Raw genomic sequence first — 17,396 nt, forward strand, 5'->3', positions numbered from 1 at the left:
GGGCATTCGCCTACCTAATCATCTGATCCGATGTACTCTCTAGTGATGTACTTCCTGACGGGTTCATGCGACTATGCTTTTATGCTTTATGCTAAATACAACGAGTCTGTGTGTTCATTTTTCTTGCAGGGCACAATGAATGAGAAGTTCTGCCTTTTGATGTAGGCACAAAGAATACACACTTTTGTGCTGTATGTAGGCATTTTGCTTTGTATTGTGTTAAAAGAAGAATACATGGTTTGTTGACAATTTTGAGTGAGTTATTTGCTTCGTAGATGTAAATTTAAATGGAATCGACAAAAAATGAAACTTGTTTGGTTCGCTATTGCAACGTCAATCAATTCCAAAGTCACGGCGGGGTCGTCGCCTTCGTGGGCTCTCGTTAGCGGGAAAAGACCGAGGATGTCCGTGTTCCCAACGCCGCCCCCTCCCACTCGGGTGCTCGCGTCACTCAAATGCATAGTCGTGCCGCCCCCGGTTATCACTTTAGGCCCCACCTTCTTTAGTGTCGACGATCATCCATGCACCATGCGTCTGAACCCATCAAGCTTCGGACACACTCCAACATGTAACGTCACGGCCGCACGTTTCCTCTCGTTCTCGTTCTCAGCCCTCCCTCACTGGAGAGGTCGTGGCCTAAAAATCTCACCGGTGGAAGCTTTGCGGGTTGCAATCCGCCTCGTTGTCGCCGCTGAACCGCCAAAATTGATTGTTGCAAAAAAAAATATTGGTTCCAGCTCCAATACTGGCCGGCTCCAGCAAAACCAGCTCTAGTTCCAGCTCCCGGCTTCAGCTGGTTGCAGCAAAACCAGATGCTGGTTCAAGCTTCGGCATCAATAGTTTTTTTGCTAGTTCCAACTTTAGCTCTGTCCAATTCCATCAAAAACTATCGCAACACGACGTGCGACCAATCATGGCAGCTCCGGTGGCCGCCTTGGTTGCAACACTGTTTGGCACGGTTGTGGCTCCAAGGAGGGGGGCGTGGGATGCGCGGCTGCATAGAAGGGAAGGATGAAACAAAGGAGCACGCTGGCGACGCCCTGTTTCGCAGCATTGGCATCACCGTTTTTTTGCAGCGACGGGGCAGCGAGCAACGTTGGGTGAAGGCACACGCAGAAAAAAAATGGAGGCTATGGGGAGGGCTTGTCAGGACGACGCACATCATGGGGGTACCGTTCTGTTGCAACCGCGGTGTGTCTAGCAAGCTGAATTGATCGGAATAAAGCGAAAGCGAGAGAGATACATGGGAGAAGAAGCCAGGGCGACAACACTTTTGGTCTTTTGGAGAAGGAAGAAAGAGATTTGGGATAGGGCTTGCGTTGAACACGCGAGAGGATAGGTGATAGGCACCCGTCCGATCGCCTGGCTGGCCGGTCGACCGACAGTATTCATTTGCCTCTTGTCAAACTTTTCATGAATTTGGTGCGATATGCATGAAATTTGTTTGGTTTATTCAATTCACGTTTGAAATGGGCGGATGTTTTGGGCACAATTTTCTTTATCCGTGTCCACGTACGCATATGGATGAATAGTGAGTTTAATTTGAGAGAGGTGGCGTTGGAGATGCCATAATGGGATCAGGATGGGACACTACGGATTCGGCTCGATGGTCCAATTGAGAGTATATGGTGCTATCGAGGTTTAGGTGCTACCGTGATACGGGCTCCTCGGTTATCGGATTCTTAGATTGTAGGGCATCTGGGAGCCGTTAGATCTACTGATTTATGCACAATTTTTAAAGTATTAAAAAGCTTTTTGCAGACATTACGGTCCCACGGCTCAGGGCACCTGGGTCTTGATAACACTAGATATTTTCCCTCCCACCGGATATTTTCACGCCCCATCCCACTCACTTCTGTACTACTACTTCACTCACGCCACTCCCTCTTAACTGCTCGCAGTCTTCGCACGGTCAGACGGCGACTACTCGTCGTTAGACGCCGGCGCGACCACCGTCAATCTTCATCCTCCATGGCGCCGCGGCGGCGCACGCCTTCTGCCCCCCACTTAGTTCTTTCAGATCCTCCCCCGCGGTCCCGGTGCCCACGGAGTCGCTGGGCGCTGCGACCGATTGCCTGCCGCAGCCGCTTGGCCGGCCGACCACCCCGGTCGCGAGCATCGGCAGCGCGCCTCGGAACCGTCGCTGCCCACGGATGGCCGGCGGTCTCGGAGCTGATGGGTAACCGCCGCCGCGCGGCGAGCGCCTGCCTGCGCTGGGATGCCACCAGGGTTTGCCGTACGGAACTGGCGTGGCCCGCCGCTGAGCGACAGTCCACGACCGGGCTGGCCGGCCGGCCGCTTCCCCGTCGGAGCTTTCTTGGTATTGTTAAATTGGTTCATTCTTCAGCAATTTTCTCTCTATCTTATCCTGTCTGTCAGGACCTGACACAGCATTTGTTCTGCTAATTGCCTTTGTAGACTACTACGGTAATTAGTGCAGAAATAAAGTAAGACCCGAGCTTAATGCGCGGGGGTTGATGATTGCACCTAGCTGGCTAGAAGTCGTAGGCCGCGTGCCCCCCCACCCCCTATATAAGAAACCATCACGCCCCCCTTCGTCCCTTGGCTGGGTTTCTGAAAAACCTGTTCCGCTTTCGCGACAACCCACCCCCTAGATTTCTCTACCAAAGAGGTGAAAGTTCTAGTCCTCCCCACCTCCTGCAAAACCTCAAGCTCTCCCATATCCCCACCCTTTTCGCATTTTTTCTTCGTTGCTTGAGAAGTTTTGTTCTGAAGCGATTGTTGTTGAAGTGCGTCTCGGTAATCCGCAGAGGCGAGAATCGACTGGAATTATTTTCGCGTTTGATTCCACCTTCCCGACCGCAGTTTCAAATCCGTTTGAGTGCGCTTGCGTAGCTCATCACCGTGTGCTTTTGGCTAGGGGCGAAGTACCGGCGTATCCATGGCGTTTACTCGTTCGGTTTGCTCGTGTTGTGTAGTTTGGGGACGTGTTTCTTCTTCCCCCAGGGTTGGATTCAACCTCGGTTTCGATTTTGACCTTCTGTTCTTCGTTAGAGACGAAGCACCCGCGAATCCATGGCGTTTTACTAGCCCAGTTTGGTCCTATTGTTTAGTTTCGGGCAATGCTTCTCCTTCCCGAGGGTTAGATTGGTTTCGATTTTGATTCTCACCTGTCGAAACATCCGGGAATCATGGCGTTTACTAGTTTCGTTCGTTTCTCCTTCGATGTTCACCCGTTGGTTTTGGTCCTAAACGGAATTCATGGCGATTCATGGCGTTTAGCTCGGGTGATTGGGGGAGAAGTGGTGATTCGTACACTGTTTCGCCTTTTCCTTGACAATCCGCGTATTCATGTTGTTTAGCTCGGGTGCTAGTGCTACTAGTTCGCTCGTGAATTAGTTGTTTAGCTGCTGTTCGTCTATCCTCCTGCATTGTACTACATGTTTTGTTTTGTTTTGGTTTTGATTTCATCTCCCAGGCGAGAACTCTGTCGCATTCGACTGTCTCATCCCCTCTACTCTCTCAAATCGGTGCAGATTCGGCTACTTGCTTCAATCCTCCTGCACTGTACCACGCGTTTTGGTTTCGTTTGGTTTGGATTTCATCTCCACTCGGCTGCTTTCATTTTGGGGCGTGAACCGTCTCCTGTTAGGCTATCCCCGTTAGTTTTTGGGTTAGAGACGAATCCATGACGACTGCGTACCTGCTCTGTTGCTTCGTTTGGGTTGCATCTCCCATATATGGGCCAGAATCGCTGCGTACCTGCTCTGTAGATTTCATATTCGATTTTCTCCCTGTAATTGCTTAAACCTAAGGCCTGAATCCTGTCCTGGTTTTTCCGTTAGCTTTTCATTAGAGCCGCTGGAACTCATGGTAGGGGAACGCGAGCAGTTATTTTTGCATAGAACATTGCAGACGTGAATCATGAAAAATTAATATGAGGCTGAGCTGTAGACCAGTACCACTATCAGTTCCAAGTTTATCTGTTAACATCGTCAGTTCTGTGTATCTATGTACCTAGTAATTTGTCCTCGCATCTGTATAACAGAGTTTGCTTGGCGCAATCCTTTTCATCATTATTATGACTGAAGTACATTTGTTTCTAGTAAGGAATACATGCGAGGAGTGTTAGGCTATATGCTCTTAGACGCAAAGCAGATGTGCTTGATTAACTTGCATCACAGGTCCAGTGTTCATAATCTAGTGAATCAAGTAACAACAGTAGTTTCTTATTGTGAGTGACATAACCAGTCAAAATTTTGGATGTGTGATGAAAATTTATCTCTATTCTAGAACAGTAAGAGAAGTACTAACTACTGTGGAGCTCTAGTGAATTGTCTTACTGAGATCGTCGATTAGGTTCATGGTCCAGTGCTAGTTATTTATCGTACCATAGACTCTGACATCGGTGAATTGATATAATTCAGTAGTACGTGATCCTTAAGATTTAATGTTGGCTCTAGTGGTTCATAAACTGTTCCTTAAAACAGATATTGGTTCATCTTTACTAAGCTTGCTTCTTTGATTTCTTAAAACAGATATTTAGGTCTTTCCAAGGCGAAAATGATTGAGCATGGGGTGGCATACAGTGATGGGCATGACCCAGACAGGATCATTTGTAAGTAACATTTAGACCATTTACAATTTGATCACATTCAAGTTATCATCTAGTTATGTAACTTGAGCTCTGTAATGTGACAGTACATTACCATACCCAATCTCGATGTCCAGACTCCCACATCGTTTTTCGCAGTGTACAATGGCAGTGAAGGTGTGATAGATTAGTTCTATCTCGAAGAATCCCATTTGAATACATATACTCACTTACACAGTGCTGCTGGTTGTAATGCTGGTGTTACTTATGGGTTTTTGTTCCTTTTTAGCTTCTGGGAAATTTTGCACAACAAATATTCACCAGGAGCTCCACAAACATCAAGAGTTTGACACTAACTTGCGTCAGGCTTTGGAAGACACCTTGTACAGGTTATTTTAACTGAGTAGTTACTTATGACACAGTTTTATATAAAATAAACACATCTAAGCCCCAATTTTACATTACTTTGCAGGATTGACAGGCAAATGAAAATTACCTCAGCTGTGTATGGCTGTGAGCACATTGATGATCCTTCGGTTTATAAGCATTCAGGCTCTCTTCCGGTTAAGGTGGGATGCTATTTACCAGTAATTCAGCATGAAGCAAATATGAGATTAGAAAGAAAAAGGTTAGTTACCGTTGACTGTCTTATGCATAAACAGGAAATCCCATTCTGTGGAGGCATTAGTGCATCGATAGCTCTGATTAGAGGCGCAGATAGCATAATTGCTACCATTGGATCCGCTCTATGTTTCATTTCAAAAGATGGGAAGGTATAGATAGTTCCTTAACTTGAATCAGCAAGCTTTTTTCTTTCATCATAAATGAAATGTGACGATGCTACCTTTTTTTTCTTTATGTCCAAAGCCCAACCGTCTAGGCACTGGAAGCAACCGTGAAGGTAAGATTAAAACCTACAGAAGGCAGGAAGTAAGTTCTTGGGTTTGTTGCAGGTTAGACAATTACTCATGCATCCTCACATGTTTTCAGATAATGTGAAGAAGAATTGTGATTCTGCTGACAAATTTCCTCATATTCTCATGGTAAGTCTGGATGGGCAACTAATTGCTTTGAAGAATTATAAGGTCATCTCATTGGATGTGGTCTGATGGGGGTGGGGTGAAAATCTTCCTTGTAGGAATCTATGAAAGATGCTGATTTTGTGATGATGGCTTCTGGTTCTTTGATGTAAGTCTATTAACTCTATGGCATTAGTATCTATATAATTCACGTGGTCAATTTTATAGAAGTCATTGGACAAATTTGATTTATACTGTAAGACCCTGTTTGAGGAACCTGCAATTTTGATTTGTCTTCTAAGAGTCTGCTTGATGAACTTGTCTGTTAAGAGTCTACTTGATGAACCTGCAAAATTTTACATGGTATCTCTTATTTGCTGTAGATCTGCTCACTACTGTTTCATTTCTTGTAGGGATCTAATGCCAGTCCAACAACTTACTGATTTTGTGACTGAGAGAATAAACCTGGTAAGATAAAAAAAGCCCCGATTCCTATTTGCAGATAGCATGTGTCACATCATTTTTTCCAATTTGATATTGGATTTCTTACTCACATGCTGTGATCCAGAGGGTGAATATGGATACAGTTTGCAATGATCTTCTTCACCACTGTGCATCTGAAATGGCTGACAAAGTGTCAAGCGACATGTGTTTTGATACTTCGTTCGAAAGACCGAGAGGGAGATGCTAAGGAAAAGACTGATGGTGATGCCGCTGTGCCCACAGAAAAGGAACAGGATGAGTATGCTTCTCAACTACTAACTTTGTCAGATTTAATCTACTGATTTTTTTGAGTTAAAACAGCAGAGAAGACCTCTGTTCAATTTCATCTAGTGATGGTACATTTCTTGAGTTAAAACAGTAGATCTGCTCACTACTGTTTCATTTCTTGATATTATTTGCAGCACTGAAGAAGGCTCAGAACTGGAAATCGGAAAGTCCTATTCATGCTCCAAAAGCAGATTTATGCACGCGTTCGGGCCTTGAGAGCTGAAGTTGCTGAGATTACAGGGATATCATCCGCCACAGCTCCAACAGACACTGAAAACAAGATCAAGCTTAAGATTTGCTCAATCAGAGCTCTTCTTCGACTGGGAGGTGAAATGGCTGACATCATGAGGAGGTTAGATCTGTGTCCCTTGAGAGAAGGAACCGTTCTCCGATCACCTATCCATGGATTCTCCATCAACGACGCTGATATCTCTAGCGGTGCTGATGACACATCGATGTATGCTGTCAACTCTTGTCGTTTTATATAGTGATCCCACAGTTGTTTTGTTTGTTTTGCTAATCATATCCATCTTATTTTTATTGACAGTTTCAAATTCAATGAATGCTTGCTGGTTGCTACAAGCTTGATAGCTGAGACATCCTGTGACATCAATGAAGACTTCAATGAAGCATTGTACCTGAGCTGTCGACAGAAGATTGGTTCAACTGAGATGATATTTGCTCTATTGACTACGAAAAAGAACTTATCTGAAGAAACTCAAGGGTGGAAAGAAAAGATCCGTCAGCCCCTCCTGGACCTCCAGAAGCAAATTTATGCACGCGTTCGGGCCTTGAGAGCTGAAGTTGCCGAGATTGCAGGGATATCATCCGCCGCAGCTCCAACAGACACTGAAAACAAGATCAAGCTTAAGATTTGCTCAATCAGAGCTCTTCGACTGGGAGGTGAAATGGCTGACATCATGAGGAGGTTAGATCTGTGTCCCCTGAGAGAAGGAACCGTTCTCCGATCACCTATCCATGGATTCTCCATCGACGACGCTGATATCTCTAGCGGTGCTGATGACACATCGATGTATGCTGTCAACTCTTGTCGTTTTTATATAGTGATCCCACAGTTGTTTTGTTTGTTTTGCTAATCATATCCATCTTATTTTTATTGACAGTTTCAAATTCAATGAATGCTTGCTGGTTGCTACAAGCTTGATAGCTGAGACATCCTGTGACATCAATGAAGACTTCAATGAAGCATTGTACCTGAGCTGTCGACAGAAGATTGGTTCAACTGAAATGATATTTGCTCTGTTGACTACGAAAAAGAACTTATCTGAAGAAACTCAAGGGTGGAAAGAAAAGATCCGTCAGCCCCTCCTGGACCTCCAGAAGCAAATTTATGCACGCGTTCGGGCCTTGAGAGCTGAAGTTGCTGAGATTGCACGGATATCATCCGCCGCAGCTCCAACAGACACTGAAAACAAGATCAAGCTTAAGATTTGCTCAATCAGATCTCTTCTTCGACTGGGAGGTGAAATGGCTGACATCATGAGGAGGTTAGATCTGTGTCCCCTGAGAGAAGGAACCGTTCTCCGATCACCTATCCATGGATTCTCCATTGATGATGTTTGAGCCGGTGAGTTGCTTCTAGAAACTGAGGAACTGAGCTTCTCCATTTATTTCAGTTTTCATTCCCTATGATGTACAAATATTTCGTTGCTATCTTACTACGCATGCACAAAACATCTGTTTGGTCGTGTGCTACTCACTACATAGGTAGCTACAGAGCACTTAAATAAACTTTGTTCATCAGTTCATTAGTTCAGTAGGACATGGTCTTATTGCCCCTCTAGTACATAATTTGGTGGAGGATGGTATAGCTGATATGGGAAGGATATGTTTTTTAAATTCTGTAGGAAAAACGTTTTTGATGGGGAGAGAACTAGGTTTTGGGAAGGCCTTTGGATAGGAGGTGTGTGTCTAGCTGATACATATCATAGGTTGTATAATTTTTGTACCAATAAGAATTGTAGAGTTGCTAAGGTGTTCAAAGATGGTTGGTCTCAGCTTTAGAAGAGTTTTTTGGGGAGAGTTAGCTGTTTTGTGGGAGCAGCTGCAGAGGGACTGCAGATGCATTTGACTGTAGGTAATGACAAATGTGTCTGGACCTTGACTAAGTCTGGAACCTTTTCAGTGAAGTGTATAAAGCTGTCAAAGCTAGACGAGTTGTTTATCCGTTAAAAGACATTTGGTATATTAAAACCACCCTCAAGGTTAAAGTGTTCCTATGGTTAGCTAGTAAAAAGTGTGCTGACTAAAGATTTGCTCATTCGTAGAGGTTGGCAGGGTGAGGCTAAATGTATGTTCTGTAGCATAGATGAAAATTTAGATCATCTGTTTTTCACTTGTCCTGTAGCTAGCTACATTTGGAATGGTGATAAAATGTACTTTTTGGCTGAATGAAATTCCTGATTCTTTTAGTAATATTGCTAGTTGGTTAAATGATTTTCCTGTTAATGCTAGAAGAGCTATTGCTAGTGGTATATTGGCGGTCTTTTGGGTACTGTGGAAAACCAGAAATAATGCATGTTTAATGGTATTAATCCTTTAAATCCTATTGGTATAGTTATTCTAATAGCCTATTGGCTTATCTACTTGTCAGGACTGCAGAAACCAAGGGAATGAGAACTTGGTCGCAGCGCGAGCACATGATTTCTTGAACAGAATGAAAGGTTGTACAGCGACTGTTTGTAGGATCGGAGGAGCCTTGGTGCTACCGCTGATGAGAAGATGCTGAAAAGTGGATGAGTTGTAGTTCTTAGATATGAGTAAGAATAGGTGTGGCTGACCCGTGTATAAGGAGACTGATGTTTCCCTGTTTTTGTTCCTTGGGGAGTCTGTTTAGCTCGGCAAGCTTGTTTTGCTGCGGCCTGCGGGCATGTTGTTTTGGGCTTATAGTTTTTCCTTCCAAGAAGTTGATTGGTCTCATTTGGTTGCGAGGGATCGCCCGTCCTTCCCCCGGCGTGACGCCCGCTTGCAATCTCCACCCCAGTTTTTCAGGCGACCTTAACATCGTGGAATGGCTTTCTCGGCCTGATCCTCCGAAATACCCCGGCCGTTCGCCCTGACCTCTGCACACCAGGAGAATTCCAGGCAGTTGGGCCGGCGGCGGCGAGCCACTACAGGCGGCGGTGGCGAGCCACTGCTGGCGGCGGCGGCAGTCCTGAGTCAGCCCTCGATCCCTAGTTCCGCCCCGAGCGAGCCCAATAGGCGACATCCTGAACAGCGATACAGGGAATTCTGACGTATCGGTGCTTCGTAGGTGACAATGGGGCTGTGTCCATCCGGATTTGTGGATGCGTCAGTCGTGTGCCCAAAGCGCGACCGCATTTTGGCCGCATCTCGTCCGTTGGAGAATAGCAAATAACTCAAATTAAACATAGCAAACATTTGCATGTCTCAAATAGTCTTATTACAATCCAATGGAAATAAAAATAGACATCTAGATGTGCTTTAGCAAAACTGATAAAAATAATATCAAATAGTCTTACAACCCAATTGAAATTTGTTTGCATTAAACCGATAAATTTATTGGTTGTCAATGTGAGTCCACATGTACTCAACCAAGTCATCTTGGAGTTGGACATGAGTATGCCAATCACACAATTTTCGATGAAACTCGACAAATTGTTCAAAGGCTGCAGGAGGTGGATGCTCAGGCTCAACAGTTTCACCCTGGAAATCAAACCCTTGGTCGTAGATGCTATCATCATGCTCATCCTCCACGATCATGTTGTGCATGATCACACAAGCAGTCATCACCTCCCAAAGCTTCTTTGTGCTCCATGTCAATGCAGGGTTACGAACGATACCCCATCGAGACTGAAACACACTGAAAGCACGCCCCACATCCTTCCTAGCACTCTCCTGCATTTGGGCAAACATATGTCTCTTCTCTCCTTGCGGATGGGGTATGGTCTTCACAAGAGTGGACCACTGAGGATAGATACCATCAGCTAGGTAATATCCCTTGTTGTATTGGTGGCCATTGACCTCAAAGTTGACCTCTGGGGAGTGGCCTTCTGCAAGCCTTGCAAACACTGGAGAACGCTGAAGAACATTGATATCATTTTGAAAACCAGCCATGCCGAAGAAAGAATGTCATATCCACAGATCTTGTGAAGTCACGACTTTAAGTATAATAGTGGCACCTTTCACATGCCCCTTGTACCGCCCCTGCCAAGCAAATAGACAGTTCTTCCACTTCCAGGGCATACAATCTATACTACCAAGCATGCCCGGGAAGCCCTTCTCGGCATTGATCGCCAACAACCTTTCAGTGGCAGTTGGCTCTTTGAGGTACTCAGGGCCGAACACTTCCACCACGACCGTGCAGAAACTATAGAGAGACATGAGACATGTGGACTCACTCATACGAACATACTCATCCACAAGATCACCAGGAATTCCATATGCAAGCATGCAGATATCCGCAATGCATTTCTGGTATGAAGGGAAACCAGGCTTGCCTAGGGCATCCTCTTTGCACTCAAAGTATGGGTCATAAGCGACCACTTCCTGTTGGGTAACGTAGTAATTTCAAAAAATTTCCTATGCACATGCAAGATCATGGTGATGCATAGCAACGAGAGGGGAGAGTGTTGTCCACGTACCCTCGTAGACCGACAGCGGAAGCGTTATCACAACGCGGTTGATGTAGTCGTACGTCTTCACGATCCGACCGATCAAGTACCGAACGCACGGCACCTCCGAAGTTCTACACACGTTCAGCTCGATGACGTCCCTCGAACTCCGATCCAGCCGAGTGTTGAGGGAGAGTTTCGTCAGCACGACGGCGTGGTGACGATGATGATGTTCCACCGACGCAGGGCTTCGCCTAAGCTCCACGACGGTATTATCGAGGTGTAATCTGGTGGAGGGGGGCACCGCACACGGCTAAAATATCGTATATCAAGTGTGTTCTTAGGTGCCCCCCTGCCCCCGTATATAAAGGAGCAAGGGGGAGGCCGGCTGCCTATGGGGCGCGCCAAGGAGAGGGGGGGAGTCCTCCTCCTAGTAGGAGTAGGACTCCTCTTTCCTAGTCCTACTAGGAAAAGAAGGGGGGAAGGAAAGAGAGGGAGAGGGAGAGGGAAAGGGGGCTGCGCCCCCCTCTCCTAGTCCAACTAGGACTCCTCTGGGAGGGGGCGCACCACCTCCTGGCTGCTGCCCTCTCTCTCCCCTCAAGGCCCACTAAGGCCCAATACTTCCCCGGGGGGTTCCGGTAACCCTCCGGCACTCCGGTTTAATGCGAAACTTCTCCGGAACACTTCCGGTGTCCGAATATAGTCGTCCAATATATCAATCTTTACGTCTCGACCATTTCGAGACTCCTCGTCATGTCCGTGATCACATCCGGGACTCCGAACAACCTTCGGTACATCAAATCATATAAACTCATAATAAAACTGTCATCGTAACTTTAAGCGTGCGGACCCTTTGGGTTCGAGAACTATGTAGACATGACCGAGACACCTCTCCGGTCAATAACCAATAGCGGGACCTGGATGCCCGTATTGGCTCCTACATATTCTACGAAGATCTTTATCGGTCAGACCGCATAACAACATACGTTGTTCCCTTTGTCATCGGTATGTTACTTGCCCGAGATTCGATCGTCGGTATCTCGATACCTAGTTCAATCTCGTTACCGGCAAGTCTCTTTACTCGTTCCGTAATACATCATCCCGCAACTAACTCATTAGTCACAATGCTTGCAAGGCTTATAGTGATGTGCATTACCGAGTGGGCCCTGAGATACCTCTCCGACAATCGGAGTGACAAATCCTAATCTCGAAATACGCCAACCCAACAAGTACCTTTGGAGACACCTGTAGAGCACCTTTATAATCACCCAGTTACGTTGTGACGTTTGGTAGCACACAAAGTGTTCCTCCGGTAAACGGGAGTTGCATAATCTCATAGTCATAGGAACATGTATAAGTCATGAAGAAAGCAATAGCAACATACTAAACGATCGGGTGCTAAGCTAATGTAATGGGTCATGTCAATCACGTCATTCTCCTAATGAGGTGATCCCGTTAATCAAATGACAACTCATGTCTATGGCTAGGAAACATAACCATCTTTGATTAACGAACTAGTCAAGTAGAGGCATACTAGTGACACTTTGTTTGTCTATGTATTCACACATGTATTATGTTTCCGGTTAATACAATTCTAGCATGAATAATAAACATTTATCATGATATAAGGAAATATATAATACTTTATTATTGCCTCTAGGGCATATTTCCTTCAGTCTCCCACTTGCACTAGAGTCAATAATCTAGATTACATAGTAATGATTCTTACACCCATGGAGTCTTGGTGCTGATCATGTTTTGCTCGTGGAAGAGGCTTAGTCAACGGATCTGCTACATTCAGATCCGTATGTATCTTGCAAATTTCTATGTCTCCCACCTGGACTAAATCCCGGATGGAATTGAAGCGTCTTCTGATGTGCTTGGTTCTCTTGTGAAATCTGGATTCCTTTGCTAAGGCAATTGCACCAGTATTATCACAAAAGATTTTCATTGGTCCCGATGTACTAGGTACGACACCTAGATCGGTTATGAACTCCTTCATCCAGACTCCTTCATTCGCTGCTTCCGAAGCAGCTATGTATTCCGCTTCACACGTAGATCCCGCCACGACACTTTGCTTGGAACTGCACCAACTGACAGCTCCACCGTTCAATGTAAATACGTATCCGGTTTGCGATTTCGAATCGTCCGGATCAGTGTCAAAGCTTGCATCAACGTAACCATTTACGATGAGCTCTTTGTCACCTCCATACACGAGAAACATATCCTTAGTCCTTTTCAGGTATTTCAGGATGTTCTTGACCGCTGTCCAGTGATCCACTCCTGGATTACTTTGGTACCTCCCTGCTAAACTTATAGCCAGGGACACATCAGGTCTGGTACACAGCATTGCATACATGATAGAGCCTATGGCTGAAGCATAGGGAACATCTTTCATCTTCTCTCTATCTTCTGCAGTGGTCGGGCATTGAGTCTTACTCAATCTCACACCTTGTAGTACAGGCAAGAACCCTTTCTTTGCTTGATCCATTTTGAACTTCTTCAAAACTTTGTCAAGGTATGTGCTTTGTGAAAGTCCAATTAAGCGCCTTGATCTATCTCTATAGATCTTAATGCCTAATATATATGCAGTTTCACCGAGGTCTTTCATTGAAAAACTCTTATTCAAGTATCCCTTTATGCTATCCAGAAATTCAATATCATTTCCAATCAGTAATATGTCATCCACATATAATATCAGAAATGCTATCGAGCTCCCACTCACTTTCTTGTAAATACAGGCTTCTCCAAAAGTTTGTATAAAACCAAATGCTTTGATCACACTATCAAAGCGTTTATTCCAACTCCGAGAGGCTTGCACCAGTCCATAAATGGATCGCTGGAGCTTGCACACTTTGTTAGCTCCCTTTGGGTCGACAAAACCTTCCGGTTGTATCATATACAACTCTTCTTCCAGAAATCCATTCAGGAACGCAGTTTTGACATCCATTTGCCAAATTTCATAATCATAAAATGCGGCAATTGCTAACATGATTCGGACAGACTTAAGCATCGCTACGGGTGAGAAGGTCTCATCGTAGTCAATTCCTTGAACTTGTCGAAAACCTTTCGCAATAAGTCGAGCTTTATAGATAGTAACATTACCATCAGCGTCAGTCTTCTTCTTGAAGATCCATTTATTTTCAATGGCTTGCCGACCATCGGTCAAGTCAACCAAAGTCCATACTTTGTTCTCATACATGGATCCCATCTCGGATTTCATGGCTTCAAGCCATTTTTCGGAATCTGGGCTCACCATCGCTTCTTCATAGTTCGTAGGTTCGCCATGGTCTAGTAACATGACCTCCAGAACAGGATTACCGTACCACTCTGGTGCGGATCTTGATCTAGTTGACCTACGAAGTTCAGTAATAACTTGATCTGAAGTTTCATGATCATTATCATTAACTTCCTCACTACTTGGTGTAGGTATCGCAGAAACTGATCTCTGCGATGATCTACTTTCCAATAAGGGAGCAGGTACAGTTACCTCATCAAGTTCTACTTTCCTCCCACTCACATCTTTCGAGAGAAACTCCTTCTCCAGAAAGGATCCATTTCTAGCAACAAATATCTTGCCTTCGGATCTGTGATAGAAGGTGTACCCAACGGTCTCCTTTGGGTATCCTATGAAGACACATTTCTCCGATTTAGGCTCGAGCTTATCAGGTTGAAGTTTCTTCACATAAGCATCGCAACCCCAAACTTTAAGATACGACAACTTTGGTTTCTTGCCAAACCATAGTTCAAAAGGCGTCGTCTCAACGGATTTCGATGGTGTCCTATTTAGAGTGAATGCAGCCGTCTCTAAAGCATAACCCCAAAACGATAGCGGTAAATCAGTAAGAGACATCATAGATCACACCATATCTAGTAAAGTGCGATTACGACGTTCAGACACACCATTACGCTGTGGTGTTCCGGGTGGCGTGAGTTGCGAAACTATTCCGCATTGTTTCAAATGTAGACCAAACTCGTAACTCAAATATTCTCCTCCACGATTAGATCGTAGGAATTTTATTTTCTTGTTACGATGATTTTCAACTTCACTCTGAAATTCTTTGAACTTTTCAAATGTTTCAGACTTATGTTTCATTAAGTAGATATACCCATATCTGCTCAAGTCATCTGTGAAGGTGAGAAAATAACGATATCCGCCACGAGCTTCAATATTCATCGGACCACATACATCTGTATGTATGATTTCCAACAAATCTGTTGCTCTCTCCATAGTTCCGGAGAACGGTGTTTTGGTCATCTTGCCCATAAGGCACGGTTCGCAAGTACCAAGTGATTCAAAATCAAGTGATTCCAAAATTCCATAAGTATGGAGTTTCTTCATGCGCTTTACACCGATATGACCCAAACGGCAGTGCCACAAATAAGTTGCACTGTCATTATTAACTCTGCATCTTTTGGCTTCAATATTATGAATATGTGTATCACTACTATCGAGATTCACTAAAAATAGACCACTCTTCAAGGGTGCATGACCATAAAAGATATTATTCATATAAATGAACAACCATTATTCTCTGATTTAAATGAATAACCGTCTCGCATTAAACAAGATCCAGAAATAATGTTCATGCTCAACGCTGGCACCAAATAACAATTATTTAGGTCTAAAACTAATCCCGAAGGTAGATGTAGAGGTAGCGTGCCGACGGCGATCACATCGACTTTGGAACCATTTCCCACGCGCATCGTCACCTCGTCCTTAGCTAAACTTCGCTTAATCCGTAGCCCCTGTTTTGAGTTGCAAATATTAGCAACAGAACCAGTATCAAATACCCAGGTGCTACTGCGAGTATTAGTAAGGTACACATCAATAACATGTATATCACATATACCTTTGTTAACCTTGCCATCCTTCTTATCCGCCAAATACTTGGGGCAGTTCCGCTTCCAGTGGCCAGTCTGCTTACAGTAGAAGCACTCAGTTTCAGGCTTAGGTCCAGACTTGGATTTCTTCTCCTGAACAGCAACTTGCTTGCTATTCTTCTTGAAGTTCCCTTTCTTCTTCCCTTTGCCCTTTTTCTTGAAACTAGTGGTTTTACTGACCATCAACACTTGATGCTCCTTTTTGATTTCTACCTCCGTTGCCTTTAGCATTGCGAAGAGCTCGGGAATCGTCTTATCCATCCCTTGCATGTTATAGTTCATCACGAAGCTCTTGTAGCTTGGTGGCAGTGATTGAAGAATTCTGTCAATGATGCAATCATCCGGAAGTTGAACTCCCAGTTGAATCAAGTGATTATTATACCCAGAAATTCTGAGTATATGCTCACTGACAGAACTATTCTCTTCCATCTTGCAGCTATAGAACTTATTGGAGACTTCATATCTCTCAATCCGGGCATTTGCTTGAAATATTAACTTCAACTCCTGGAACATCTCATATGCTCCATGACGTTCAAAACGTCGTTGAAGTCCCGGTTCTAAGCCGTAAAGCATGGCACACTGAACTATTGAGTAGTCATCAGCTTTGCTTTGCCAGACGTTCATAACTTCTGGTGTAGCTCTTGCAGGAGGCCTGGCACCTAGCGGTGCTTCCAGGACATAATTCTTCTGTGCAGCAATGAGGATAATCCTCAAGTTACGGACCCAGTCCGTGTAATTGCTACCATCATCTTTCAACTTAGCTTTCTCAAGGAACCGCATTAAAATTCAACGGAACAACAGCACGGGCCATATATCTACAATTAACATAGACAAGCAAGATACTATCAGGTACTAAGTTCATGATAAATTTAAGTTCAATTAATCATATTACTTAAGAACTCCCACTTGGATAGACTTCTCTCTAATCATCTAAGTGATTACGTGATCCAAAGAAACTAAACCATGTCCGATTAACACGTGAGATGGAGTAGTTTCAATGGTGAACATCACTATGTTGATCATACCTACTACATGATTCACGCTCGACCTTTCGGTCTCTGTGTTCCGAGGCCATATCTGTACATATGCTAGGCTCGTCAAGTTTAACCTGAGTATTCCGCGTGTGCAACTGTTTTGCACCCGTTGTATTTGAACGTAGAGCCTATCACACCCGATTAACACGTGGTGTCTCAGCACGAAGAACTTTTGCAACGGTGCATACTCAGGGAGAACACTTTTATCTTGAAATTTTAGTGAGAGATCATCTTATAATGCTACCGTCAAACAAAGCAAGATAAGATGCATAAAGGATTAACATCACATGCAATCAATATAAGTGATATGATATGGCCATCATCATCTTGTGCTTGTGATCTCCATCTCCGAAGCACCGTGCTTGTGATCTCCATCTCCGAAGCACCGTCATGATCACCATCGTCACCGGCGCGACACCTTGATCTCCATCGTAGCATCGTTGTCGTCTCGCCAACTTATTGCTTTTACGACTATCGCTACCGCTTAGTGATAAAGTAAAAGTATTACATGGCGATTGCATCTCATACAATAAAGCGA

At 44.5% G+C, this 17,396-nt stretch overlaps 2 protein-coding genes across 5 annotated transcripts; one reads left to right on the forward strand and one right to left on the reverse strand.

Moving 5' to 3' along the window:
• Positions 1 to 1,825: 1,825 nt before the first annotated feature.
• Positions 1,826 to 9,286, forward strand: LOC109753845 (probable protein phosphatase 2C 42). 4 transcript variants are annotated; one of them, XM_020312852.4, is made up of 15 exons: positions 1,826 to 2,320; positions 4,500 to 4,579; positions 4,663 to 4,732; positions 4,845 to 4,944; positions 5,028 to 5,124; positions 5,218 to 5,328; positions 5,423 to 5,456; positions 5,546 to 5,598; positions 5,694 to 5,743; positions 5,988 to 6,042; positions 6,143 to 6,316; positions 6,480 to 6,802; positions 6,893 to 7,378; positions 7,470 to 7,933; positions 8,960 to 9,286. In XM_020312852.4, exons 2-11 carry the CDS (start codon positions 4,535 to 4,537, stop codon positions 6,263 to 6,265), a joined length of 738 nt encoding a protein of 245 aa, XP_020168441.1. In that variant the 5' UTR covers positions 1,826 to 2,320; positions 4,500 to 4,534; the 3' UTR covers positions 6,266 to 6,316; positions 6,480 to 6,802; positions 6,893 to 7,378; positions 7,470 to 7,933; positions 8,960 to 9,286. The 4 variants fall into 4 exon arrangements, with proteins under 4 accessions (XP_020168441.1, XP_073366741.1, XP_020168499.1 ...); XM_073510640.1 differs by having other exon boundaries at positions 1,870 to 2,108; XM_020312910.4 differs by lacking the exon at positions 1,826 to 2,320 and adding an exon at positions 2,527 to 2,632.
• Positions 9,287 to 9,885: 599 nt separating this feature from the next.
• On the reverse strand, positions 9,886 to 10,443 carry LOC141042965 (uncharacterized). Its single transcript, XM_073511877.1, has one exon. It carries the CDS (start codon positions 10,441 to 10,443, stop codon positions 9,886 to 9,888), a length of 558 nt encoding a protein of 185 aa, XP_073367978.1.
• Positions 10,444 to 17,396: the final 6,953 nt, after the last annotated feature.

Source organism: Aegilops tauschii, chromosome 3, assembly GCF_002575655.3.
Source record: "Aegilops tauschii subsp. strangulata cultivar AL8/78 chromosome 3, Aet v6.0, whole genome shotgun sequence".
NCBI classification, from domain to species: Eukaryota; Viridiplantae; Streptophyta; class Magnoliopsida; order Poales; family Poaceae; genus Aegilops; species Aegilops tauschii.

What these genes read in the sequence shown, in the direction of transcription:
- LOC109753845 (XM_020312798.4), top strand. Translation starts at nt 6,522, where the DNA reads ATGCTCCAAAAGCAGATTTATGCACGCGTTCGGGCCTTGAGAGCTGAA. An exon ending in GGTGCTGATGACACATCGAT is followed by an intron (nt 6,803 to 6,892) that starts GTATGCTGTCAA and finishes TTTTATTGACAG; the next exon opens with TTTCAAATTCAATGAATGCT. An exon ending in GGTGCTGATGACACATCGAT is followed by an intron (nt 7,379 to 7,469) that starts GTATGCTGTCAA and finishes TTTTATTGACAG; the next exon opens with TTTCAAATTCAATGAATGCT.
- LOC141042965 (XM_073511877.1), bottom strand. Translation starts at nt 10,443, where the DNA reads ATGGCTGGTTTTCAAAATGATATCAATGTTCTTCAGCGTTCTCCAGTG.